Source organism: Equus przewalskii, chromosome 5 (assembly GCF_037783145.1).
Source record: "Equus przewalskii isolate Varuska chromosome 5, EquPr2, whole genome shotgun sequence".
Taxonomy (NCBI): Eukaryota; Metazoa; Chordata; class Mammalia; order Perissodactyla; family Equidae; genus Equus; species Equus przewalskii.
In genome coordinates, this window is record NC_091835.1 from 12,556,165 (window position 1) to 12,583,139 (window position 26,975).

At 42.4% G+C, this 26,975-nt stretch overlaps 1 protein-coding gene across 1 annotated transcript in view; it reads right to left on the reverse strand.

Annotated features, from left to right (window-relative positions):
* Nucleotides 1-26,336, reverse strand: part of AP1S3 (adaptor related protein complex 1 subunit sigma 3) — a 70,969-nt gene extending 44,633 nt beyond the window's left edge. Inside the window, exon 1 of the mRNA XM_008519110.2 lies at nucleotides 26,065-26,336. Coding sequence (XP_008517332.2) covers nucleotides 26,065-26,259 — 195 coding nt within the window. The 5' untranslated portion in view covers nucleotides 26,260-26,336. The remainder of the gene's footprint in view (nucleotides 1-26,064) is intronic.
* Nucleotides 26,337-26,975: the final 639 nt, after the last annotated feature.

Sequence of the window (26,975 nt, forward strand, 5' to 3'; positions counted from 1 at the left end):
TCGAGGAGTTTTTTGATTTAGAAATTAGAAAAGAGCTATATGAATCAAGAACAGAGAGTGATATGATTTAACATCTCAGTAGGTACTAAAAATCCCAATGTCACAGACCAGAGAGTTCACAAAATGCAGAAGCTGTATAGGATCTTAGATATAATCTAGGGGGAACTCAGTTCCAGAGGAGAAATCTGTCCCAAAGTCGCATGGCTGGTAAGCCGCTGACTCAGAACAAGAGCTTGGGGATCCTGACCTCGAATACAGTTGTCTTGACCAAAGGAAAATGCAGCTGGGCCACTGAAAATTTAGACTAAGTGGCTTCACACACGACAGAAGGAAAATAAGTCATACCTGACCCCATCACAATTCCTCTCTTTTTTGTAATTTTCTAAACACAGTACTCTTAAGTTTGCACCTGGCCCAAAGAAGCAGCATTATTTCCTTTCTTGAAACAACACATGAAGCAACGTCTAACTTACCTAAATGCAAAGATGTTCTGCCCCACTTTAAAAAAGGTACTAAACAGAAAATGTTCAACGAACACTTGGTGATGGATAGAAAACTCTCAATAATTAGGCGCTCACTATTTATATTATAATAGACCATTTATGATTCCTCCCTTATAGACCCACTCCCTGCAACACTTTTAACAAGCACATTATCTTTTTATTACAGTTTAAATTTTGGTTCCATTTATAAAAAGCTTTTTAATTTTTTTAATGTAGTCAAATATATATAACATAAAATTTGCCCTTTTAACCATTTTTAAGTGTTTCAGTGGTATTAAATGCATCCATCACGTGCAACCATCACCACCACCCATCTCCAAAACGTTTTTGCTGAGGTAATGTTGGTTTATAACATTATATAAATTTCAGGTGTATGTCACTATATTTCAATTTCTGTGTCTGTTACATCATGTTCACCACCCAAAGTCTAATCACCATCCATCACTGTACACATGTGCCCTTTCACCCCTTTTGCCCTCCCACCTCTCCCCTTCCCCTCTGGTAACCAACAATCTATTCCCTATATCTACACGTATTTTTGTTGTCTTTTTTATCTTCCACATGTGAGTGAAATCATACGGTATTTGGCTTTTTCTGTCTGATATATTTCACTTAGCATAATGTCCTCAAGGTCCATCCATGTTGAGATAAATGGCAAGATTTCATATTTTTTATGGCTGAGTAGTATTCCATTGTACAGATACCACATCTTCTTTATCCATTCGTCCATTGATGAGCACTTAGACTGTTTCCAAGTCTTGGCTATTGTGAATAATGCTGCAATGAACATAGGCGTGTTTATATCTTTTCAAATTAGTGTTGTTGTGTTCTTTGGATAAATACCCAGAAGTGGAATAGCTGGATCAAATGGTAGCTCTGTTCTTAATTTTTTGAGGAATCTCCATACTGTTTTCCATAGTAGCTACATCAGTTTACATTCTCACCAGCAGTGTATGAGAGCTCTCTTTCCTCCACCTCCTCTCCAACACTTGTTATTTCTTCTCCTGTTAATTATAGCCATTCTGACTGGTGTGAGGTGTTATCTCATTGCATTTTTGATTTGCATTTCCCTAGGAGTTAGTGATGTTGAACATCTTTTCATATGCTGGTTGGCCATCTGTATCTTCTCTGAAAAAATGTCTGCTCAGATCTTCTGCCCTTTTTGTAATTGGGTTGTTTGCTTTCTTACTGTTGACTTGTATAAGTTCAATATATATTTTGGATATTAACCCCTTATCAGATACATGGTTTGCAAATATCTTCTCCCAATTGTTAGGCTGTCTTTTTGTCTCGTTGATAGTTTCCTTTGCTGTGTAGAAGTTTTTAGTTTAATGTAGTCCCATTTGTTTATTTTTTCTTTTGTTTCCCTTGCCTGAGGAGACGTGATATTCAAAAAGATACTGCTAAGACTGATGTCTAAGAGCATACTGCCTTAGACATGTTTATTTTAGGAGTTTTATGGTTTCATGTCTTACATTCAAGTCTTTAATCCAGTTTGAGTTGATTTTTGTGTATGGTATAAAATAATGGTCTACTTTCTTTCTTTTGCATGTGGCTGCCCGGTTTTCCCAACACCATTTATTGAAGAGATTTTCCTTTCTCCATTGCATGCTCTCGGCTCCTATGTCAAAAATTAGCTGTCCATAGATGTGTGGGTTTATTTCTGGGCTCTCAATTCTATTGCATTGATTTGGGTGTCTGTTTTTCTGCGAGTACCATGTTGTTTTGATCACTATAGCTTTGTAGTGTATTTTGAAATCAGAGGGTATGATACCTCTAGCTTTATTCTTTTTTCTCAGGATTGCTTTAGCTGTTTGGGGTCTTCTGTTGTTCCATATAAACTTCAGGATTCTTTGTTCTATTTCTGTGAAGAATGTTGTTGGGATTTTGATAGGGATTGCATTGAATCTGCTAATTGCTTTAGGAAGTATGGACATTTTAACGATGTTAATTCTTCCAATCCACGAGCACAGAATATCTTTTCATTTCTTTGTGTCTTCTTTGATTTCTCTCAACAATGTTTAATAGTTTTCAGTGTACAGATCTTTCGCCTCTCTGGTTAAGTTTATTCCTAAGTATTTTAATCCTTTTGTTGCAGTTGTAAATGGGATTGTATTCTTGATTTTTCTTTGTGCTATTTCGTTGCTCATGTAGAAATGCCACAGATTTTTGTATGTTGATTTTGTACCCTGCAACTTTACTATTCATTCATTATTCCTAATAGTTTTTTGGTGCATTCATTAGGGGTTTCTATATATAAAAATCATGGCAACTGCAAATAGTGACAGTTTTATTGCTTCCTTTGCGATTTGGATCCCTTTTACTTCTTTTTCTTGCCAAATTTCTCTGGATAGGTCTTCCAGTACTGTGTTAAATAAGGGTAGTGAAAGTGGGCATCCTAGTCTTGTTCCCATTCTTAGAGGGGGAGCCTGAAATTTTTCACTGCTGAGTATGATGTTAGCTGTGGGTGTGTCATATATGGGCTTTATTATGATGAGGTACTTTCCTTCTATATCCATTTTATTCAGAGTTTTTATCATAAATGGATGCTGGATCTTGTTGAATGCTTTATCTGCATTTATTGAGATGACCATGTGATTTTCATCCTTCACTTTTTTTAATGCAGTGTATCACATTGATAAGTTTGCAAATGTTGAACCATCTTTGCATCACCAGAATAAATCCCACTTGATCATGGTGAATAATCCTTTTAATGTATTGTTGTATTCAATTTGCTAATATTCTGTTGAAGTTTTTTGCATCTGTGTTCTTCAGAAACATTGGCCTGTAATTTTCCTTTTCTGTGGTGTCCTTGTCTGGTTTTAGTATCAGGATAATGTTGGCCTCCTAGAATGAGTTAGGAAATGTGCCCTCCTCTTCAATTTTTTGGAAGAATTTGATAAGGATAGGTATTAAGTCTTCTTTGAATGTTTGCTAGAATTCACTGGGCAAGCTGTCTGGTTTGGACTTTTGTTTTTTTGGGAGGTTTTTGATTACTGCTTCAATCTCCTTACTACTGATTGGCCTATGCAGATTCTCTAACCCTTTTTGATTCAGTTTTGGAAGGTGATATATTTCTAAGAATTTATCCACTACTTCTAGATTATCCAATTTGTTGGCAGATAGCTTTTCATAGTATCCTCTTACAATCCTTTGTATTTCTGTGGTATCTGTTATAATTTCTCCTCTCTCATTTCTGATTTTGTTTATTTGAGCCTTTCCTCTTTTTTTTCTTAGTGAGTCTAGCTAAAGGCTTGTCAAATTTATTTTTTTAAAGAATCAGCTCTTAGTTTCACTGATCTTTCCTATTGTCTTTTTAGTTTCTATTTCATTTATTTCTACTCTGATTTTCATTATTTCCTTCCTTCTACTGATTTGGGACTTTGTTTGTTCTTTTTCTAGTTCCTTTAGACTTATTGTTAGATTGTTTATTTGTGATTTTTCTTGTTTCTATAGATAGGCCTGTATTGCTATAAACTTCCCTCTTAGTACTGCTTTTACTGTATCCCATAGATTTTGCAATGTTGTATTTTCATTTTCATTTGTCACCAAGTATTTTTTTATTTCTCCTTTGATTTCTTCCTTGACCCAATAGTTGTTCAGTATCATTTGGTTTAATCTCCACACATTTGCGACTTTTCCAGTTTTCTTCTTATAGTTGATTTCTAGTTTCATACCATTGTGGTCAGAAAAGATGCTTGATATTATTTCAACCTTCTTAAGTTTATTGAGACTTGTTTTTTGGCCTAGTATGTGATCTATCCTGGAGAATGTTCCAGGTGCCTTTGAAAAGAATGTGGATTCTGCAGTTTGGGGATGGAATTTTCTGTATATATCAATTGTCCATCTGGTCTAATGAGTCATTTAAGGCCAAGTTTCCCTTATTGATCTTCTGTCTGGATGACCTATCCATTGATGTAAGTGGAGTGTTCAAGTCCCCTAGTATTATTGTGTTACTGTCAATTTCTCTTTTTATGTCTGTTAACATTTGCTTTATGTATTTAGGTGCTCCTACGTTGGGTGCATAGATATTTACAAGTGTTATATCTTTTTTTTTTTTTTTGAGGAAGATTAGCCCTGAGCTAACTGCTACCAATCCTCTTCTTTTTGCTGAGGAAGACTGGCCCTGAGCTATCATCCGTGCCCATCTTCCTCTACTCTATATGTGGGACGCCTACTACAGCATGGCTTGCCAAGTGGTACCATGTCTGCACCCAGGATTTGAACCAGCGAACCCTGGGCTGCCAAAGCAGAACATGCACACTTAACTGCTGTGCAACTGGGCCGGCCCAACAAGTGTTATACCTTCTTGTTGGATTGTTCCCTTTATCATTATGCAATGCCCTTCTTTGTCTCATTAAAGTTTTTGATTTAAAGTCTATTTTGTCTGATGTAAGTATTGCTACTCCAGCTTTCTTTTCATTTCCATTTACACGGAATATCTTTTTCAACCCCTTCACTTTCAGTTTGTGAGTGTCTTTAGGTCTGAAGTGTATCTCTTGTATACAGCATAAATATGGGTCTTTCTTTTTCATCTAGTCAGCCACCATATGTCTTTTGATTGGAGCATTTAGTCCATTTACATTTAAAGTACCTATTGATAAGTATGTACTTATTGCCATTTTATTACTTTTTTCTGAGTGTTTTTGTAGTTCTTCTCTGTTCCTTTCTTCTTCTCCTGCTCCCTTCCCTTGTGATTTGATGGCTTTCTTTAGTGTTACATTTGGGTTTCTTCCTCTTTATTTTTGGGGTATTTATTACAAGCATTTGGTTTGTGATTACCATGAGGTTCATATATAATAACCTATGTAAATTGCAACGGTCCCTTAAGTTTGATCTCTTAAGCACTACACTTTTACTCCCCACCCCATGTTTTATGTCATATTTTACTTTTTATTGTTGTGTATCCCTTAACCTCCTATCATAGATCTAGATGATTTTAGTACTTTTTTCTTTTGACCTTCATACTAGCTTTACAGGTGGTTGATCTCTTACTTTTACTGTATGTTTGCCTTTACTAGCGATTTTTTTTCTTTGATAATTTTCTTATTCTGATTTTTGGCCTTTTCTTTTGCACTTAAATAAGTCCCTTTAACATTTAATGTGATGAACTCCTTTAGTCTTGGCTTATTTGGAAAACTCTTTCTCTCTCCTAACATTCTAATGATAACCTTGCTGGGCAGAGTATTCTTGGTTGTAGGTTTTTTTCCTTTCAGCACTTTGAAGATATCATGCCACTCTGTTCTAGCCTATAAGGTTTCTGCTGAGAAGTCAGCTGATATCCTTATGAGGTTTCCTTTGTATGTAACTTGCTGCTCTTCTCTTGCAGCTTTTAGGGTTCTGTTTATCTTTACTTCTTGACTTTTTAATTATAATGTGTCTTGCTCTGGGTCTCTTTTGTCTCACCTTGCTTGGTATTCTCTGGGCTTCCTGTACCTGGATGTTTGTTCCCTTCTCCAGGTTAAGGAAGTTTTCAGCTATTATTTCCTCAAATAAGTTCTCTGCCCCTTTGTCTCCTCCTTCTGGGACACCCATGATGTGGGTGTTAGTATGCCTAACGCCGTCCCAGAGGCCACTTAGACCATCCTCATCCTTTTTAATTCTCCTTCCTATTCAGCTTGGGTTATTTCCTCTATTCTTTCATCTAGATCAGTGATCTGTTCTTCTATGTCATCTACTGTGTTACTGATTCCATCTATGGATTTTTCATTTCCATTATTGTATTCTTCAGCTCTGATTGGTTCTTTTTCGTCTTTTCTAATCCTTTATTGAAGTTTTCACTGTGATCATCTATTCTTCTCCCCAGATCAGTGAGCAGCCTTACGACTATTAGTTTCTACTCTTTATCAGGTAGATTATTTGTCTCTGTTTCATATAGTTCTTTTTCTGAGGATTTGTCCTGTCCCATCATTTGGAACAAATTCCTTTGTCTCTTCATTTTGCCTACTTCTCTGCGCTTATTTCTATGTATTAGGTAGATCAGCTATGTCGCCTGATTTTGGAAATGTGGCCTTATATGAGATGTCTTATGAGGCCCAGCAGCACTCTCCCCTCTCATAAACCATGCCAAATGCTCCAGGAGTATCCCCTGTGTGGGTTGCATGTACCCTTCTGTTGTGGCAGGCTTGTTATTGTTGCAGGCACACAAGTAGGCTAGGGTGGCCCTCAGGCCAGCTGGTTGTAAGGCTTGGCCGTGTGTGGCTGCTACAGTCACTTTACTGGGCAGGGCAAGCCCCCATCATGGCTGGCTGTGAGGTCTAATAGCACATAAATACTGCAGTTTTGCTGGTAAGCAAATCAGGCCCCCAGTGTGGCTGGTTACTAGGCTTGGGGGCATGCAGTTGCTGCAGGCCTCTGGTGTGACTCCCTACAATGTGCACCTGTGGTCAGCTCACTTTGGGGTGGAGGAGGCCTCTGGCAAGATCTGGCTATGCTTTCCTGCAGTACACAGCTGCCTCAGGAGCACAGATGGGTGGAGCAGGCCCCAGGCAAGGCAGCATACAATGATTTCAGGTGGTGGAAGGCAGGGCTGATCCTGCATGGCTGTTTGGGATGGCCAGCAGTCTGCTGCTGGCCCACAAGCCCAACATAGGTCCTCAAGCCTGCCATGGGCCCATGAGTCACCATGGGCTCACTGGTGGGCAGGGCCAGGCCCTGGGGCAGCCTGCCTGCTGCCTGGCTGTGCCAGATTGCCTCAGATACTCTAGTGGGCGGAGTAGGCCCCAGTGCTGACGGGCCAGAGGAAGGATTCCAATGGTGCCTGCCAGTGTCTGTGTCAGCATGACTGAACTAAGTTACAATAATGGCTGCCACCAGTGTGTCAGTCCCTGGGAGTGGGCCTAGCTGCCTTCTGCCTCTCTGGGATGTGCTCTGAGCTTAGTAAGTTAGTCTCTTTTACCAATGGATAATGCACTTTTCTATCTGGTGTTTCTGTGCTGGTTTCCAGCTCAAGTGAATCTGTGTAGGCCCTTTAAGGGCAGGTTTTCCTTTCCCTGAAGTTCTATAGTTTTCCTGGGCATATTCCCTGTTGGTTTTCAAGGCCAGCAAAGACAAGTATTATGAGATCTCATCACTACTGTGCTGGATCTAAGGGCTGAGGTGCCTAACGTGGAGCTAGGACTCCTGCTTCTCTGGGAAAAGCTCCATACCTTTGAGATCACTCTGGGCTGTGAAACGATGCAGGTAGAGTGTGGTTTTTTCCTCAGTGGGGCTGTATCTCTGCCTTTTCCACCCTGGTCAGTGTTGTCCCTTGCTGCGGAGGTTCTTTCCATACAGTTTCCCAACCTCTCTCAGAGGAAATTGTTCCACAGGTGGTTGTAGATTAGTTGTGTCCATGGGAGGAGGCAAGTTCAGGATCCTCCTACACCACTATCTTCTAAGCTCTTACTGGTAATTTTATGTTTAATTTTTTGAGGAACTGCCATAACGTTTTCCATAGTTACCACACCATTTTACATTCCCACAAGCAGGGCATAAAAATTCTAATTTCTCCACATTCTTACCAACACTTGTTATTTTATGGGTTTTCTTCTTAATATTAGCCATTCTAATGGGTGTGAAGTGCTAGCTCATTGTGGTTCTGATCTGCATTTCTCTAATGAATCACGATGTTGAGCATCTTTTCATGTGCTTAGTGATCATTTGGCTATCTTCTTTGGAAAAATGTCTATTCAAGCCCTTTGTCCATTTTGCCCTCGTATTGTTTTGTCTCCATTTTTAACACTTCCATCTAAATACAACTGTAGATGCTGGGGTATTCTGGTTCAATAGCTATTTGGGACTTGAGAGTCCTGAGGCCTCTTGGACTTAAGCTGTAGAAATTTGAAAATGTGATTTGGTAGTTCTTAGGTGTGCTATAAGTAGTTGAAGGCCTGCTTAGTCTCTTCCTATTTACTATTGAGCCGGTTAAATAATAGCCTTTGGAAAAACAATATGGAATACTGGCACACAATATGGCTACAAGCCCAGAATTTTCCAAGAACCAGTTCTATGTGACTATGCAAGTTGACAGCATCTCTGGGGTGCGGGACCAGAAATCATTTCCAAGGTTCCCTTCAACTCTAATCATCTGATACTAGACATCTCTTACACAAGGCTATGATAAGCATACATTCTTTAAAATAATGGGCTACAGAAACTGATTCTCAGATCAGCAGTCATAAAGCATTTCTTCCATACTTCTCAGAAACCAAATATTATAAAATAACACAAATATCACAGTGATTGACCAAAGTCTTCCTCCATGTATGCACGTAGGTGTGTGAGCATTTGTTTACCTGGTGTAAGGTAGGTGCAGGAAATTTGGGTTCCCTTCCCTACCTCCTGCCTTTAGAGAAGCAGTTTTCAAGTGTGAGGGATTTTTCAAACATGGAAACTCTAGATGTAAATAAAAGTTGATTACAAAGAGTAAAAAGCAAAATCTGAGAAACCATGGTTAAAGAGAGGCTGGGGGGCTTCAGGGACTCCAGGGACCCTTCCTTTGAACACCACATCTTGTTGTTCAAATAGTGGAGAAAGAAAGGAGGAGTAAAATCAGGAATAGGCAGTTAAGTCACAAAATCCAGTAAACTGAACTCAAAACAATCAATAAAAACCATGAAAAAATTTCACTTTTCTTCTACTGTTGCTTCATATATGCCATTTTGACATCAGAATGCATATTATAAAATCTTAGTGAGCAATTTTTCCATGACTCTCAAAGCCTGTCTTTTGGAATTTATGCCTAGTGATGGAGTTGCACCTCCATGTGGTATACTCATGGGCTTTCACTGCCTGTATGAGCCCAAGAACAGGACAGTAAACATATTAAGATCTTGGGGAGATTAACAAATAGTACAACAAATAATAGCAATTGATTACTATTGTACATTACTTGGAATATCCTTTGCTACACTGTGCTAAGAACTTTACTTCATTTAATCCCCACAAGAAACACATGAGACAAATAACAATTATTCTCCATCTTTTAAGTTAGGGAACTGAGAGACAGACAGGCGACGCAACTTGCCCAAAGTCACACAGCTATAAGTGAAAGAACTGGGCTTAGGAGCCAGGCAGGTTTGCAGTGGATCCCTGACTCTGAAGATTTTTACCAACTATAGACCTGTCGGGAGGACACAGCCTGGCTAAACCCATTCTGACCTGCTATAAGCCATTTTTTAAAACATGGACACTATGAGTGCCAATGCATAGGACAGCAAAGACAAATCATCCTTGGAATGATAGCCCCATTGAGTGAAAGGGTGAGAAGGAAGGAGAAGGCCGTACATCCACAAAGGGTCTCAAATTGAGAATCATGCATTATTCAGGCTGTCGCAGAGAAACTCCAATGAGGCTACAAGACAGAAGTATTCTTCATAAGGCTATAAGCTTGTGCCCCATTATCAGTTCAAGCTCCTGGCATACCCAGTGAATGAATATATTTTTATAAATCCTTAAAACATTTTGCAAAAGGCAAGATGAAAGTGCACAGCATTTTATGCATGCCACATGCATTAACTTGTTAAGCAGAAGGCTTGAAAAGGTGCCACAATACTTATAGCCTTGTTTGGGCACTTCATTTTTTCATATGCCAGTGGCTTCAGAATACGCAAGTGGCCTGGGCTTCACACCCCCTCCACCCTCCAGGCCCTGACCCCTTGTGACTCTGACTGGGAGGAAGACTGCGCTGAGCAAGTCAGAGAAAAACCATGGAGAAGATGCCATGGTGAACAGGGCTGGCGTCATTGGGTATCCCACACTCTGCTCTTCGTTTTCCATTAACGGTGGGAAGTGGCTGCTCTCTGCTTTTCATTTTCTGTTCTGCTCTGTCGAATTCACAGCCTGCAGCCTAGGAGCAGAGACCATTCCCATCAGTGCTGACTTTAATAAAGGGGCAAAAATGACAAAGAGTTGGCCTTTCTGCTTCTCAGACACCACCTAATTCTGAAACCAAATATACTTGAAAGGTAACATGTAAACCATCCCTGGCCACCCTCCAGACAAAAACAATCAGCCAGAAGTGCCCAGGACTAGTTTTTCAATGACCTTAACAAACTTCATGAACAAAATTCTCATGGATAATGTGAACATCCGCCATTTGCTAACAGTCTCTTATTTCAAATATAGAAACTCTTACTTGCACTTCAATCAAAACGAGGCTTCTACATTAAACTAAAAAATACAACAGGAGTTCTAAGCCTGTACAGGAGACTTCAGGCTGACAATAATAATAACAAAGACCCAATCTTTATTTTAAACGAATGTGATTTAGTTTGAGAATGGGACTTTTAATTCATTTTACCAATTAGGTTGATGAAGTTAGTAAACACCATTTATTATGAAAGTAAATGTCAATGTTTTATAAACTACATTGGAAAAACTTCGAGTATCTTTGTTATAAAACTAAGGACAGTCATGGGTTCTCCTTGCTTGGTAAATTTTAGTTGCGGGCTCCAGCGTAAGTCACATTTTCTTTGGGAGGGAGACCTTAGAGGAGCTAATTCTGGGAAAAACCATCCAGGGTTGATTTTGAATGCAATCCAAGAAAAGCAGAGAGACTGGGTTAATTAATTCCAGACAGACCCAGTAATGATTCTTTAGGATCTGACCCAACTCTCAGATAACAATCACTTTCCCTCCTAAGTTTATGAACCAATTTCAGATTCCTAAGGACTGTGGTACTAATTAACCTAAAATAATGACGCATAGATTTGTAAAACCAAATGTGCACCTTGTAAGAAAAACTAAGGCAATGGGTTCAAGTTTCCTAAGAAATCTAAAAATGTTTTTATTCCACAGCAAATAACCCAAGCACATAAACCATTCTTATGGATACATTACTTTGCATTCCATAGAACAGAATACTACCAGAATGAACTTTATCATCGGTTAGGTTAATTGACTAAGTTAGAAATGTAATATATTTGATGATAAACCTCTATGACAGATAGTGGATAATTATTCCTTCCACACCCAGGCATTTGAAAAAGCTACGTCAGCTGGTCACTTGTCAAAAGCAAATCAAGAGATCAGATGGCCTTTTTGGAGCAAAGCCAGGGTTCTAGGCCATGAACATACAATGTTGCTAAGAGAAGCAGGAAATGTGAGTAGCCCCAAGTCATGAAAATCCTGATAACCACCATCAAGGAACAGACAGGAGTGTTCATATGAGGCCATAGATAGATGTCCCATACCTATGTCATTGATTGAGCTCAAAGGCCAGTAAATGGTAGAGAGGGATTCCAACACAGATCTGTCTGATGCCAAAGCCTGAGCTCTTCGCACCTCCCATGCATCAGCCCTTCCCACCAAAGGCAGTTTTCATAAATGCACAGTATATTTGGAACTGCTGGTTACAGAATACAAGGCTTCTGAGTCTGTGTTACCTAGACACACAACACTAAAGTCAACAATACTGCAAACTGTTCATAAAAATCTACCAGTAGGGGCTGGCTTGGTGGCATAGAGGTGAAGTTCATGTGCTCCACATAAGTGGCCCAGGGTTTGCGGGTTCGGATCCTGGGCATGGACCTACACACCACTCATCAAGCCACACTGTGGCAGTGTCTCACGTACAAAATAGAGGAAGATTGGCACAGATGTTAGCTCAGGGCCAATCCTCCTCACCAAAAAAAATAAATAAATAAGTCTACAGGTCATCCCCCCAACTTTGCAAGTAAAATAAAATAGCCCATAGGCAACGCGATTAGCCCTCTGTAGAAGACACAGTTCAATCAACACGACCATGGTGTGGTCACAGTACAACATGGCTAGAATGACAATCAGAAAGTGGCTCCAGGATCTACTCTACAGTAGCCTATCTGAAGAAAGCTGTGTTAACATCCGTGGGCTGCTTAGAGTCCATGTAAAAGAAGACAATTCAGAAGAACACGTGAACACATCTCCAGGAGAAAAGGTTCCCTGTCTGGCCTCTCTGAGAATCTGCTGTTGACTTGTTTACCTGGAGTGAAGATAGACGCAACAGCTATAACTTAGATGACTCTAGACATATTAACATTGGCCACTAACTCTTGCTACTCTGTCCCTAAGCTCTCCCAGGAACCTTCTGATCATCATGTAACTTCTCAGGGAGCCTTTCCTCCAGAAAGACTGGGATCTGCTGACAAACTAATATGAACACAGTATTCCACCCGGTGACTATATTCATCAACAAAAATGACCCACTGCATGGCAGGCACAGTGCTGGGCACATTTACATACATCATATTGTTTAATCCACATTTATAGGCAATGTACCAACACTGAAGATAAAAAAAAACAAATTAAGTTGTTGACACTTAAAAGACTTTCCCAGAGTCTTCAAGCTACAGATCGCGGACTAGGCACTGAATTCAGGTAGGATTCCATAGCTAGCTCTAGAAGAAATGCCCAAGGTCGAAGGATAATCTGGAAGGAAAAGGGGTGTCAGCAGACTTCCTGAAAGTATACGCAAAATTCTGGATTTATGAGCATTGCTCTGGGGAAAAGGGCCAGAAATTTTAGCAGATTTTCAAAGGGGTTCTTATCCCAGAAAACTTGGAGAAGAACCAGTTACTTTGAAGATGACATGATTGAACTGTTCAGTCATGGGGGAAGAGTTTAAAACTATTTTAATTGTCATTAATGTAACTCCAGGGCAAATTACTTGATAGCGAACTTGGCCTCCTGTTCAAATCTCATCATATGATTCCTTTCCAGGTCTTTTTCAACTCTTTTTTTTTTTTTCTTTTTTAAAGATTGGCACCTCAGCTAACAACTGTTGCCAATCTTCTTTTTTTTTTTTCCTGCTTATTCTTCCCAAATCCCCCCAGTACACAACCGTACACTTTAGTTGTGGTTCCTTCTAGTTGTGGCATGTGGGATGCCGCCTCAGCATGGCCTGATGAGCAGTGCCCTGTCTGCGCCCAGGATCCAAACCGGCAAAACCCTGGGCCACAGAAGCGAAGCGTGGGAACTCAACCACTCAGCCATTCAACTCTTATAATGCAAGGTGATTAAGGGTAGGCAGTGAAATAAAGACGCATTGGCTCGAGGGCATCTGCTGTCTACCTGGTGACCTCCAGCTCCCTGCACGGAGGAAGCACAGAGAGCACCACACCACACCCAGCACTGGCCTGGCTGTTTCGAGGTCATAGCAATCAACCACGTGCAGACAGGGCTGAAGATGGACTTAACATCTTCAAATTTGAACATCTGTTTCTTTTTTCATTGGACCTGTCAAATAGCATGAAGTTTATTTAAGGGAGAATGCAACAGATATTTTTGGGTCACTTTAGCTGGAAATAACCATTCTTTATATCACTGAGCAGAGAAACAGGCAATATAAGAAAGCACACTCTATTTTCTCACTTCTTTCCCTTGCCCAACATTTTAAACAGTTATTTTAAAATTGAGAAATCTCACCTAATTTTAGCAATGTGTAGCTACAGAATAAACTACGAAGTCATTGGTACCAATAAAGAATTATGGCACTTGGCAGTAAAACTGATATTTAATTATAAATCTTTCAAGGATGTTACAAAAAAAAAATGCCACCCCAAGATGCTTTGGTCCATTACATCTCAATACGGGAAGAAAAAAGAAGTTTTGCAAAGAAAAGGAAGTCCTATTCTGTTTGTGATTATCTTATTTCACACTTAACAAAAAATAACTTTGTGCCCTTTTTAGGTCACTTTTGCTCAAAGTTCAAAATTTCTAAGACTCTAGTACAGAATATAATTCTAAATTGGAAGTATATTATAGAAGCATTCACATTGAAAATATTTGCTAAAAATATAATGATTATTGCAAAGTGAGTTATCTTAAATATTCTGTTCTTTGAACTCTTACTGATAAAATCATTATATTCACTAGTTATAAAAAGGAGCTCGGGAAGATGAGATTTCAAAGTTGGTTTTCTTAAAAAGTCTTAATGTAACTCTAATTAGAAAGATTTATGGGGTCTTTAAAATATCATTGTTTTGACCCTGAAACTGACTTATGTGGAGCAGAGATTGCACCAATGCAAATTTTATTGGCATAATGTTTGCTAAGCTAGTTGCTCCAAAAATTAGTTTCTATCATGACTTAAAAGGCACTTTTGGTATTGATTTTACTAAAAAAGATGGATAAACATTAGTTAATCAGGCAAGCCTATTACTTCAAAGAAAGTCCCTTTAAAACAGTTTTTTCTCAGACCAAAAGTCACTCATCTTGCAATTGACACAGGATAAAAGCCTTTTTCCAAATGCTTTACACAGGGAGCCGGATTTGAAGTTTTCGCATTTGGTCCACTACGTCTTAAAATGTTTTATTCTTAAATAAGTTTAATGGTTTGAATTTTAACAGGAAATGACATACAGCTGCTCAATAAATAAATACTTATTGCCTGAATTTTCTTAAAAAATGACTATGGATGTTAACTGGACTTATTGTGGTGATCACTTCACAATATATACATTTATTGAATCATTATGTTGTGCACCTGAAACTAATGTGATGTTATGTCAATTATATGTCCAAAAAAAGAGAAAATTTTACAGCAATTTGACATTGCCTTAACCTCCAAGCTCATGATCAGTAGGCTCATTTCAATAAAGAGGATATAAAAAAAATGACCATAGGCAAAGATAGGGTCAAGATTTTCTGAGATATGGGTGTGGGTTGTTCAACTTGTCTAATATAAAAGAAAATGAACATAAAACTTTGTTTCAATTTCAAACTTCAAGTTAGTCACATCTGTATGTGTACATACTACTCTTATCATCCGAAAAAACTAGAGAGAACAAGAGATTTACGTCTTTGTCCCAAGCAATGCCTGTCACATTGCTCATATTCATATCTAAGAAATGATGATTCTGAAAAGGAAACAGAAAAGCCAGACCTTCGTGGACTGTCCTCCCGACAAATGCCAGGGACAACATCTCCTCTGTCACTCAACATCCTCCATCAAACGACCAGTTTTTCTTAAAAACTAGATTTCTGGGGATGTTGGGTGTGTGTGTGTTTTCCAAACTCATTCCCACATGCAGCCATGTCAATCTGCCCGCAGGCCCGGAAACACAGTTTGCTGGGACCCACCTCACCACCCAGCTCCTCTTCCTCCCCTGTGTCTGAAACATGCTCCTCAGCAAACCAAATCTACAACATCCTTTCAGAACCTCTCTCAAAATTCACACTTCCCACATACCCGAACCCCTCCTGACCACATCTTCAATTTCGACATTCTTGAAAGAAACTTACAGTTGAGGGTAGCATGCAAGCTGCTCTATTTATGTTTTCCCTCCCTGTGGGATCAGATGCATAATCACTTCTGTTTCCTTTACAAATCTCTTAAAAATCTCCAGTTCCGGGTATAGACCTCAGTAGGTATTCAGTAAATGGGTATCTACAGCAAAGTAATAATGCTGTGCCTCTTTTATCTTGACCTGATGGAAGCCAAGACTGTACTTACTACAGTGCCTAGACAGACACACGAACAGATGCGTGAGCAATGCAACCACAAGATACAGTGTGCTCCCTGCTGGTGTGGCCGTCACGTCTTCACGCCAGCCCCAGACATGAAAACCCCACCTGCAAGCTGCACTTAGGAGGGGCCCAGCTCCTGATCAACAGCAACTAAGGACATACAGATCAACAATTTAGCATCAGGTCAGCCCTCCTTGTGATTCTGACACATTCGGAAAAAAAATGTATATTAGGTTTAGGGAGGCATATGATTTTCTTATAGCTGAAAACAGACTGTGAGAGCCAGACAGCATTTTTAAGATTGTATCTCAGGCCCCAGCTCAACTCATGTGACAGCTGAGGACAGGCTTGGGGAAGTCAGGTGACCCGGTGAAGGTCACAGCTATTGGCATAGTCGAGTAAAGAACCTGAATTCCCCTTATCTCGCAGGCCGGTAATCCTAAGCATTATGCTCTTCTGCTGTCTTTCTAGTGATGGCCGTCTTAGGCTGGTATTAAAATAAGCTTCCCTTCTCAAAATATACACTGGAGGAGGAAGAGAGCCTGGGGGCACACATGCAGGGGAGAGGTGAGGGCTAGCAGAGGGTTTTTTAGAAACATGTAAGGAAGGAGACAAAATATACACACACACTCCCATCCCTCAGTGCGCCTGCAACTTCAGTAACCTTGAACCTTGGCCACCAAGAAGGCAACTCATCTCCAGAACCACGCGGTTGAGTGAAGGGAGGCTCCTCCTGACTCTGGACAGGCCTCAAGCTCTTTTTGACCCATTTCCCCAAAGGCTTACAGAGGGTACTAATATATTTTTTTAACTTTAAAATTTTTTTAAAAATGGGGCCAGCCCGGTGGCGCAGCGGTTAAGTGCACACGTTCCACTTCTCGGTGGCCCGGGATTTGCCGGTTCGGATCCCCAGTGTGAACATGGCACCACTTGGCAAAAAGCCATGCTGTGGTAGGCATCCCACGTATAAAGTAGAGGAAGATGGGCACAGATGTTAGCTCTGGGCTAATCTTCCTCAAAAAAAACAGTTTGTCCAGATTAGTTATCTGGAAAATCCACTTGTGAGAAATGTCACTCCCTGATAATACTGGACAAATCATTTCTCAGTGGGGTTGACTCGAGGACAGAGTTAGAGAAGGGGAGAGGGGTGGAGATGGGAGAGTCGGGAAGAAACCACCTGGTGGGGGACCTTCACCAGGCTCTCCTCCAGGATTTACATTTTCTTCATACAACCTTTCTTTACAGCCTATTCATTAACCCGTTGTGACTCACATACACATCCAGTCATACACATGCATGCTCTCTCTCGTCTGAAAAGCTGAAGGCAGGGTCGCCCCACCCTTCCGGGCTCAGCCCAAGGCCTGTGTCTCGCATGAGCCCCTCCCATGAGCCCCTCACCAGCATTCCTGCAGCAATTAGATAATCTGAACAACACACTTCAAAGTTTAATTATCCACTCCCGTACTCATCTAGATTTGCCATGCATGTGAGAAATTTCTTCCCAACAACACAAGTTTCTGGTAATCAAGAAACAGATCTTACACTTATAGGTTTTTCTTTTCTAATAACCTCCACAGTTAAGAATACAACGATTAACAAGTGATTAAAAAAAAAAAAAAGGAAACCCTGAAAAGTGATTCATGTACTGTTTCTCCATTTACCATTCCCTCTGGACACAGTAACCAACTGAGAATCTATCAATGACAACTGTTAGTTGTTTATTTTGTCTTATAGTAAATATGTCTCTAATTAGATTTCCTCCTGGAGTCTTTTGAGACGCAGACTGGCCTTCGGCTCTTTTTCAAATCATTCAAGGAGAAAAAAGATACTGAAACTAGGGGGCAGAAGTTCCAGGCAATTTTCAATATGACTGTGAAGTTGAATGAAACATTAATAACTTGGGACCCTATTCATTTTTCATAGTGACACTTGTTTGATCTTTCTTAATGTGAATTTCTTTGTGATCGGGAAGCACTTTGTTCAAGAGGCTGTGCTTAACGTGCTAAACTCAGCACCCCGCATGGCGATGACCACTTAAATGTTTATTAAGAACTTTCATTTCCTTCCTGCTGCAGCCTTCTCAGCCCTCATTAAAAATCTGTCCCCAGGGGCTGGCCCCGTGGCCGAGCGGTTAAGTTCGTGCGCTCCGCTGCAGGCAGCCCAGTGTTTCGTTGGTTCAAATCCTGGGCGCGGACATGACACTGCTCATCAAACCACGCTGAGGCAGCGTCCCACATGCCACAACTAGAAGGACCCACAACAAAGAATATACAACTATGTACTGGGGGGCTTTGGGGAGAAAAAGGAAAAAATAAAATCTTTAAAAAAAAAAAATCTGTCCCCAGGGCCTTTATACCTTGACAACGAGGCCTATAGTGGCCATCAAAATTTGTTAAGAGGTAGGAGATGGCATATCCATCACCTCTTTCCAAGTTCAGGGTCAATCTGAAACACACACCTGCCTTGCTATATAGTCAAGGCTCCCCTTTCCTCCTTATTTTTTGCACAGATGGCAGACTAGATTATCTGAATTCTTAAGGCATTGAAATCATGAGGCCAAAGGGACTATGAAAAACGGGACTCAAATACAATGTACTTAGAATTGAGGACCTGACTTCTTAGTAAAGAAACTGAAGACAAGCAGTACTTGTTTAAGAATTTTTTTTTAAAGTTCTATACATACAGTTTTGAATCACATTTGAAAAAAAATGTGATGTTCCAATAATACTTACCTCCTCCCATCTCCCCAATATTTGCAGTCTATGATATTTTATTTCAGCTGTTCAAATAAATTTCTGAGGTTAAAAAAAAACCTTATGAACCATTTTTTTGTTTTCCATTAGCTTTTTCCTATTTCTCTTAAAAATAGCCTAACATTTATGGAATGTGTTCTGGGTACCAGGCCCCGTGCTAAGGGCTTGAACTGGATTATCTTGTTCAATCTTCAGGTAAACATAGGAAGTGGGCCCAGTAATGAGAGAGATGAGCAACGTGTCAAGATGAGGGGGCTGACACACAGGGGCCTGGGGGTTGCCAACCTCGCCGCATTCTCTTCCCCACCACATCACACGATACCTGACACCTGCCTTCAGAAGTGAAGATCTAAAGGCTTCATGAAAAGCTGTGAAAACTCTCTGTGTGTTACTTCCACGGGGAACGTGTAAACATTGACACAAGAGAGTTGTCTCTTCCCACAGCACGTTCTGTCACCCAATGAAACTCTGACACGTCTCTTAAGGGAAATATTAATTTTTTTCAAGGCTCTTACAGCTTCACCTCCATAAAGAAAAGTTTCTACCTGGATTGTTTTTGCAAAGAAGGCGAGCGAAACTGAGTGTGTGCAGCAGACACTGAAACTGGGGGCAGAACAAGTCAGCGACAGTCTGAATCTGATACCAGATTTGACGGGTCCTTCCTGACTTTCTCAGGAACGTGACTTCTTAATCTTGCTGGAATGTTCAACTGCTCACTGAATGCAGAGAGGTCAACCCCAGAAGATCTGACAAACACCTCCGGACTTGAACGGTTCAGTCCTAGGAGGCAACTAGAAATATTATCTTACCTCGTTACCAAAAGTTTTCAGAGTCACTGAAGTGAGAAAGATAGATCTCATTTTTTCCCCCAGGCTATTCTCCATTCTCACATGAAAGCACAGTATGAGCAGAAGTCCTGGGAGTCTGGCCAAGAGCCCAAGTTAGAGAGACAGTGTGTGTGTGTGTGTACATGTGTGTATTTGAAGGGAACTTCCTCTGTTTCCATCCCAATTTCAGACACACCTAAGCTTAACAAGTTACAAAACAGAGGGAAAAACAAAACAGAGTTTTGTTTTTTTATATTCAATAGATATTACCTTCAAATAGAAAAAATCGAAGTGTCTAATAGAACATACAATAAAAGGTGAATTTTTTTACCACACTCGATGCTTAGAGCCCTTCCCAGAAATAACTGTTGCCTCTTGCATATCCTTCTAGAAGTTATCAGTTTATATGTAGGCATATCTGTCTCCTTATTTTACCCCAAGGGGGAAATAAGGGACAGGATCTAAGCTGACAAATTATACCACACCTGGATGAACAGGGCAGACCTGGGAGGCGTCCTGCGCCCAGGGCTCCACGGGGACCTGCACAAAGGCAATGCCTGCAGCAAAAGCGCTAATCTGAAGCCAAAAGCTGGGAGATGGAAACGGCTCCTGAACTCTGTCCAGTCACAATTGGTTCAGGAAGTGACCAAGTGCAGGCTGAGCCAGCTGGAGGAATGGCCTCACCTCCTCAGGCCAAGAAGGGCTGGGGATGGCAGGGCCTCAAGAAGCCACCAAGGCCAGCACTGCTGCCTGCTCCACATGCTCCAGCTGGGTCCCCACACCACCGCCCACCACAGAGACGTGTGCAACTTCCCTGAAGTAAAAAGGAGATGATGACTTACCAAGGGTAATAGAATAATATTCTTCTTTGTGCTTAATACGAAATATTTGGAAAGTTTAGAGAACTTCCCACCAGGAACATGGGTTCCAGGAGAGCAGGGAGCTCCTGGCTTGTCTGACACAATCTCTGGGGCCTAGACCCAGGGCTGGTTTCTGTGGACGCCAGAGTCCCGGGTTCAGAAGGCAACCACATCTGGTTTAATGCTCTGCTGTCATCATCTTGAAAGTCTCAACACATTCTGAACAAAGGATCCTACATTTTCATTTCGCATTGGAAGCCACAAATTATGCAGCCAGTCTTGCCTGGAACACTGCCTGTCATAGGGCAGGCGTCTGATTTATTTGTCAAAAATACATAGGAGTAAATTAATGGAAGCCACCTTAGAACATGGGTCAACAAACTACAGACTATAGGTCAGTTCCGGCCCTCCATCTGTTTTTGTAAATAAAGTTTTATTGAAACACAGCCACACCCATTTGCATCTTGTCCATGGCTGCTTTCACTCTATAACAGAATGGTAAAGTAACAGTGACAGAGACCATAGGGCCCACAAAGCCTAAAATACTTACAACCCAGCCCTTTACAGAAAAAGTTTTCTGATCCCTGCCTGAGAACACTGTCTCAAATTTTTCTACGCAAATAATGGTAAGAGCAAAAAAGGCAGATAGTCTTGTGAGACCTAGAGGGTTAGCCTTCAGCAACAAGCCATAAACAAGCTATTTGTCAGGTTTTTATCTTTAAGTCTTAGGTGAATTTTGCATCTTGGACTCAAATATATTTCATGTTTTAATGCAAAAAAAATTTAATCTAAAATTAATCTAACCACTGGCCCCATGACCAAGTGGTTAAAGTTCTGTGCACTCTGCTTCAGCGGCCTGAGGTTCTCAGGTTCGGATCCCGGGTGTGGACCTACTCCACTCATCAGCCATGCTGTGGAGGCATCCCACATACAAAGCAGAGGAAGATTGGCACAGATGCTAGCTCAGGGCGAATCTTCCTCGCAAAAAAATAAATAGATAAAAAATAAAATGATCTGGATGAGTGTGTTTATTCCCCTGAGGTTGCCCCTCCACAAGAGAGCCCTGTAGTATACAAAAAGCACAAGCACCCCACTTTGCAACCCCGGCCTTAGTTCCTGCCCCTCAACAGGGCCAGTGTGGAAGGAAGGCTTCAGTAGCATTTGAGTGTCCAATGAGCCTCGCCACGTACCCATCATTTCTTACCAGCCCAGAAGTCCTGCTAGAGGAGATCCAACAAGGACATCAAAACTGGAATCCCAAATGCCCTTATTCTTCACTGTACTTCAGGTCCACAGCCCATCACACCGAGAGCCTAACGAGCGATTGTATTATTTTTCCCCAGGCAATGCTCAGAAACTATTTAGAGAACCCAGCTCTGCCTATAGGGCAGTTTTCAGATATGGGACTGTGTCGGAGATTTGTCAAAGGCCAGCTTCCTCCTGATGGTCTATTTCTAACTTAATTTACAGTACACCCTTTCCATGCTCTTAGCAGCCATGCAATAAGCACATTTTCTCTAGCTACTCAGGGTGCTGGCAAGACAGCTGAGCACACCACTGGCAGAATTTTAGGGGCATGCGGACGCCTCTGGTTTCTGTGTACATTCTTTCCCAGCACAGGATCTGGGGGCTTCAAATGGTGGAAAGAGAGTTTCATCTGGGTAAACAGCTAGGAGTCTTCAGAGAAAACAAAGAATTCCATCAGAGAAGAACAAATATACCAGGAAGGGAGACTTCCCAAGGGACAGAGCAACCCCAGTACGGTCTCAGAAGTGAAGCTCTCTGGGAGAACCTCTGGCTACAAGAACAACAAAATAAAATCGAAAGAAAGATTCACGGAGATGTCAAGCAATGCTTATCTTTGGGGACTCCTAAAGGGGTTTTCTTTGTGTGTTTGGGGCGGGGGGGGACCTTTATCTATTATTTCTGTCCATAATGGAATAATTCATGGGACCCAAAAGGATAGACATTGAAAATACAGTGTGGCAAAGACACAGTCTGCTGACCATCTCCTTCCAGCTGTGGTCAGTAAAACGCCATATAAGAGTGGCAAGCTGTTGACAGCATTTGCCACAAAAACCAGAAATGGGAACTCAGAAGTTGACAATCCTGGCAAGGGGTAAATACAAGTCTCGATGGGGTTGTTGGGAAACCTGTGGGAAGGGCCTGTTGTGGGTGAAGGCTCTGGGGACAACTGAACACCACAAAGGGTCATTTCCCGCCCCCATCCCTAACCTCTCCACATCATACTAACCTGGGCCAGCAGCCCAGACCAAGCTCAGCGGAGGAAGGCGCTCATTACTATAATAGACTACTTCCCCCTCAAAGTGGAATTTAAACTGCAAAATCATCACACACTTACTACAATTCACTTATGCCTCGGCCAATAAAATTGAACTACTGGGTGGGGAGGGGGGGTCATGGCAGGATCGACAAGTTCATAGTTAGAGTTCTCCCCGGCACCTTCTGCAATGCCTTCATCTCTCCTATTTCTACGTAATACAGTGAGATTTTGATGAACATGGGAAACTTTGAATTACGGATGTAGGAAAAGGATGCACTCATGCTGTTTCAAACTAGCAGGAATTCTGATAAAGAAATGGCTTCATAGTTCAGCTTGGGAAGGTTGTTCTCTCTCTAAAGATTTAAAATCACGCCCAAAAAAATCTCTGATTTTTTTTAGCATAAGCCTACCTATCTCACATTATGAGAATGGCATATGTGCAACACAAGAAGACGATTACTCATATTTCAAAAGGGGTCGCTATGTGAGTTTCTTTCAGTGGGTAATTCCCCTATTTTGTTCACAATGTGGTTGTAAAAGTTACCTTAACTTTTCAGAAGCATGTGGATTGCATAAAGCAAAACCCACTTGCATTTTTATTAAAGATGTCCCAAAAGCCTTTCAAACTTCACCCTGAAAGTACTCACTGCTATCTTCTTACAGGGGGAAAAAAAAAGGAACAAATAAAAAACAAATCCTCCTTTTTCCATCAACATTGTCAACCATTCAATAGTAAATCCTTCCCAGTAAGATGTTTAAGTGCACTGGGCTCAGAGCCTTTGGGGATCCCTGAAACACGATAACCCTAGCATTGTTTTCCAAGGCAGAGATTTCTAAAACAAAGGCAGGGCGCAGAAGAACAAAGCTGATTCAAACAGTATGAGCCAGATACAGACACAGGCCCAAGATGCACAAGGTATGAAATCTCTGCACTAGAAACCTGGATCACTGACACAACAGGACCGAGAATGACTTCCTGAGTGTGGATACCACATGGGATGCTGTGAGCATCTCCCAGTTTCTTAGAGTAAAAGTTAACATGTGACAGTAACAATGGATGAGATGTCACAGCCACTGAGCAGCTACAGTGGGCAAAGCTGCTCTGACGGCCTTCAACCACATTAATTCACAGGCCCTGTCTGTGCCTCCCTTACACTCTTACAACCAGACAGCCCCAAAGACCTTTCATTTATATAGATTGTATCTATTGATACTTACTATAATACATACTTACAGGGAGAAAAATTTTAGATATTTACCAATTCATTTTAAAAAATAAGAAAGCTATTACACATGAACAGAAATAACTTAATGAACAGTAACAATATTTCCCAAAGCAAAAAAAAAAAAATTAGTGGGAAGAGGGGCATTGTTTTACTTTTTTGCAAATCTCCTTAATGTATGGCTCAGTGGAAGACAGCTGGACTCTCCTAGCTGCTTCTGCATCCAACTTGTTGCACTATCACAGGTTGTGTTAGCCTCAAGAAAACTTGAGCCAGCCTTGATGGCCCAGTGGCTAAAGTTTGGCACTCACGGCTTTGGCAGCCTGGGTTCATTTCTTGGTCACAAAACCACACCACCCATCCATCAGGTGCCATGCTGTGGCAGCGGCTCACAAAGAAGTAGAAGGACTTGTAACTAGGATATACAATCACACACTGGGGCTTTGGGGAGGGGAAAAAAAAAAGAGAAAGACTGACAACAGATGTTAGCTCAGGGCAAATCTCTCCCTGCCAAAAAAAAAGAAAGAAAGAAATAAAACTCCACATACAGTCATGTGGGAATGAATGTGAAAAGGGCAAATTATATCACAGTGCTACTGTGAAAACAGGCCTTGAGGACTTCTGAAGTCTTAGGGACTCCTAAGGGTACCCAGACCATACTTTGAGAACCCCTGCCTTACGAGTTTGGAACTATCATTATCTCCATTTTACAAATGAGCAAACAGGCACGGAGAGAGGTCAAGGAATTGTCCAAGGACATACTGCTAGAACAGGTCAGAGCAGGGAAAATGCAAAGAGCATACTTCTTCCCCTCATCTGGTTGTTGCCAGGATTGACTGAGATCATGAATGCAAAGGTGCCAGCATCTGCTTGGCCTACCACACGTGCTCAATAACATTAATATTTCCCGTTGGGCAAAGCCTGGTGGAAAGGCTAGGGAAACTTCCCACACTCCTGATGAACTGATTATGTGACACCAGCAAGAAAAAATAAAACTTCACAGCAGGTGTCGTCTAGAGCAAGGACCCTGCCGCAGCTCTCAGGAAGGAAGCAGTCTTTCGCTCCTCAGAACTCCAGGGCCTTATTCCACCCTCTGTTAGGCAAATGATGCTGGCTGGCTGCACACCATCACCTGTTCCTTGGGAAACCTGAGCAAGCCAAGAGAGCTGCTCCATTATTTACAGCCTCCTTTTTGCAGCATGCTGTATTTACAAGGAACCTTCAACAAGCAATGGCGCCTCTAGTCTATGCAGCCTAACGTCTCCTAGAACCGCCACCTGTGCTCTTCATGTCCAGGGGCTCAGCACTTCACTGCCCTCCTTGCCCATCAACTTTCTTAACTCCCACGACCCTCCTGCTCCAGCCTGCGATGGACACTCAAACCCAGAGAGTGCGGGTCACTTCTGTTGCTCCTCGGACTTGAGAAGTGAGCTCACCTGGGGAAGGGGGACCGGTGCAGTTCAGGCCACTGCACTCTCAAAACGCTACCCCTGGACAGAAGGGAAGAGCAAGAAGCACCTAGGCTACTGCTTCCAGCCAAGTGGGTGTCCCCAGGATCTCTCACCTGGAGCACTGCAACTAGTCACCTTGTTTCCATTTTGACACCCCTCCTCATGCACACGAACCCCAGTCTGCTCTCCACCAACAGGGATCTGTTACATATATAGAAGGCATGGGGTCAATTCTCTTGCTAAAACCCTCCCAGGCGTTTCCCCACTTGGTTGCAATAAAAACCAAACTCCTTGACTCGGCTTATAAGGACCTGCCTCAACAGGCCCCTGCCTTATCTTTCCTGGAACGAGCAAGGGTCTCTTCTCTCTGGCCTTTGCGCTCTCTGTTCCCACCACCTGCAATGCTCTTCCAGGACCTCCAAGAGCTCAGACTTCCCCTCCTCAGAGGCTTTCCCTGCATGCCCGCTCTGTTGAGTTGCCTGTTCACTCCTCCAGTCGAATGAATGAAGCAGCGGCGCCCGGTGGCCGCTAGAGTCCCAAGCTGCCGTCCCTGGCGCCCCGGCGCGTCCTCACCGTCCTGGCCCTAGGGCCACAGATGCGCGCAGGCCGGGGGACCCCGAGGGACGGGGCGGGGCCGCTCCCATACCCGGCGGCGCGCCCGGCCCCGGCGCCGCAGGTGCCTCCGGGGAGCTCGCAATCCCCGGGTCAGCGCCGCCGCCCCGCGCGCCCGCACTCACCATGGTGGCCGGGCCGTCGCCGCCCCCGCCCGGCGAGTGGCGAGAGCAGTGGACACGAGGGCGAGAGCCGAGCGCAGGAGCCGGCGCGGGTGACAGGTGAGGCGCCCGCCTCAGACCATGGCTGCTTCCCACAATGCCCTCGAAGCGAAAGTTTGCAGACTCCTCCCCGCGCCCCTCCCCTCCCGCTCCTCCCATTCCTCCTCCTTCCTCCCCCTTCTTCCTCCCTCTCCTCTCTCCTCCTCTTCTTTCTCTTTCCCCCTCTCTTCTTCTTCTCTCCCCGTCTCTCACTCCTCCCCCTCGCCCCGGCCCGCCCCCCGCGCCGCGCCGCTCCACGCCACGCTGGCGGCTCCAGGTGCGAATGCACCTGCTCTCCTCTGCACCTGCGCCTCGTCTGCGCGCGGCCGGTGGCCGGCAGCCCTGCGCCGGGAGCGCCAGGGAGCTGCTTTCCGGCTGCCGCCGCGCGAACGTGTCATTCATTCATTCCACAAACTTTCAGCAGACCTGGCAGAGATTTCCCGAAACACTTGCGGCAAGTATCGGAGGCTGTCTTGTCCTAAACCGCATAGACAGGGAGCGTTTGGCAAAGCCGGAACTAGAAGCGATTTCTTGCCTCCGATTTCCTTTATATATAGATAGATTATATATGTAAATGCAATCCAAAGACAGATCACTTCAAGCAGGTCCGGTTTTAAGAGGTCTCTCCTAAGACTGTGGCCTCAGGTCTCCAATCTCTCTCCTCTCCTTGATTTTTGTAAGTCTATAGAGTTTTTACCTGGGGCTTTAAGGGTCACCAAACCCCCAAGTGGTAAGCAGAGTTTTGAGTGCGTATTTATGTTCTTTGGGGAGAGTCGGTTGGTTTTATCAGATCCCTAAAGAGATCCGTGACCCTAAAAATATTAAGCACCTTTGTC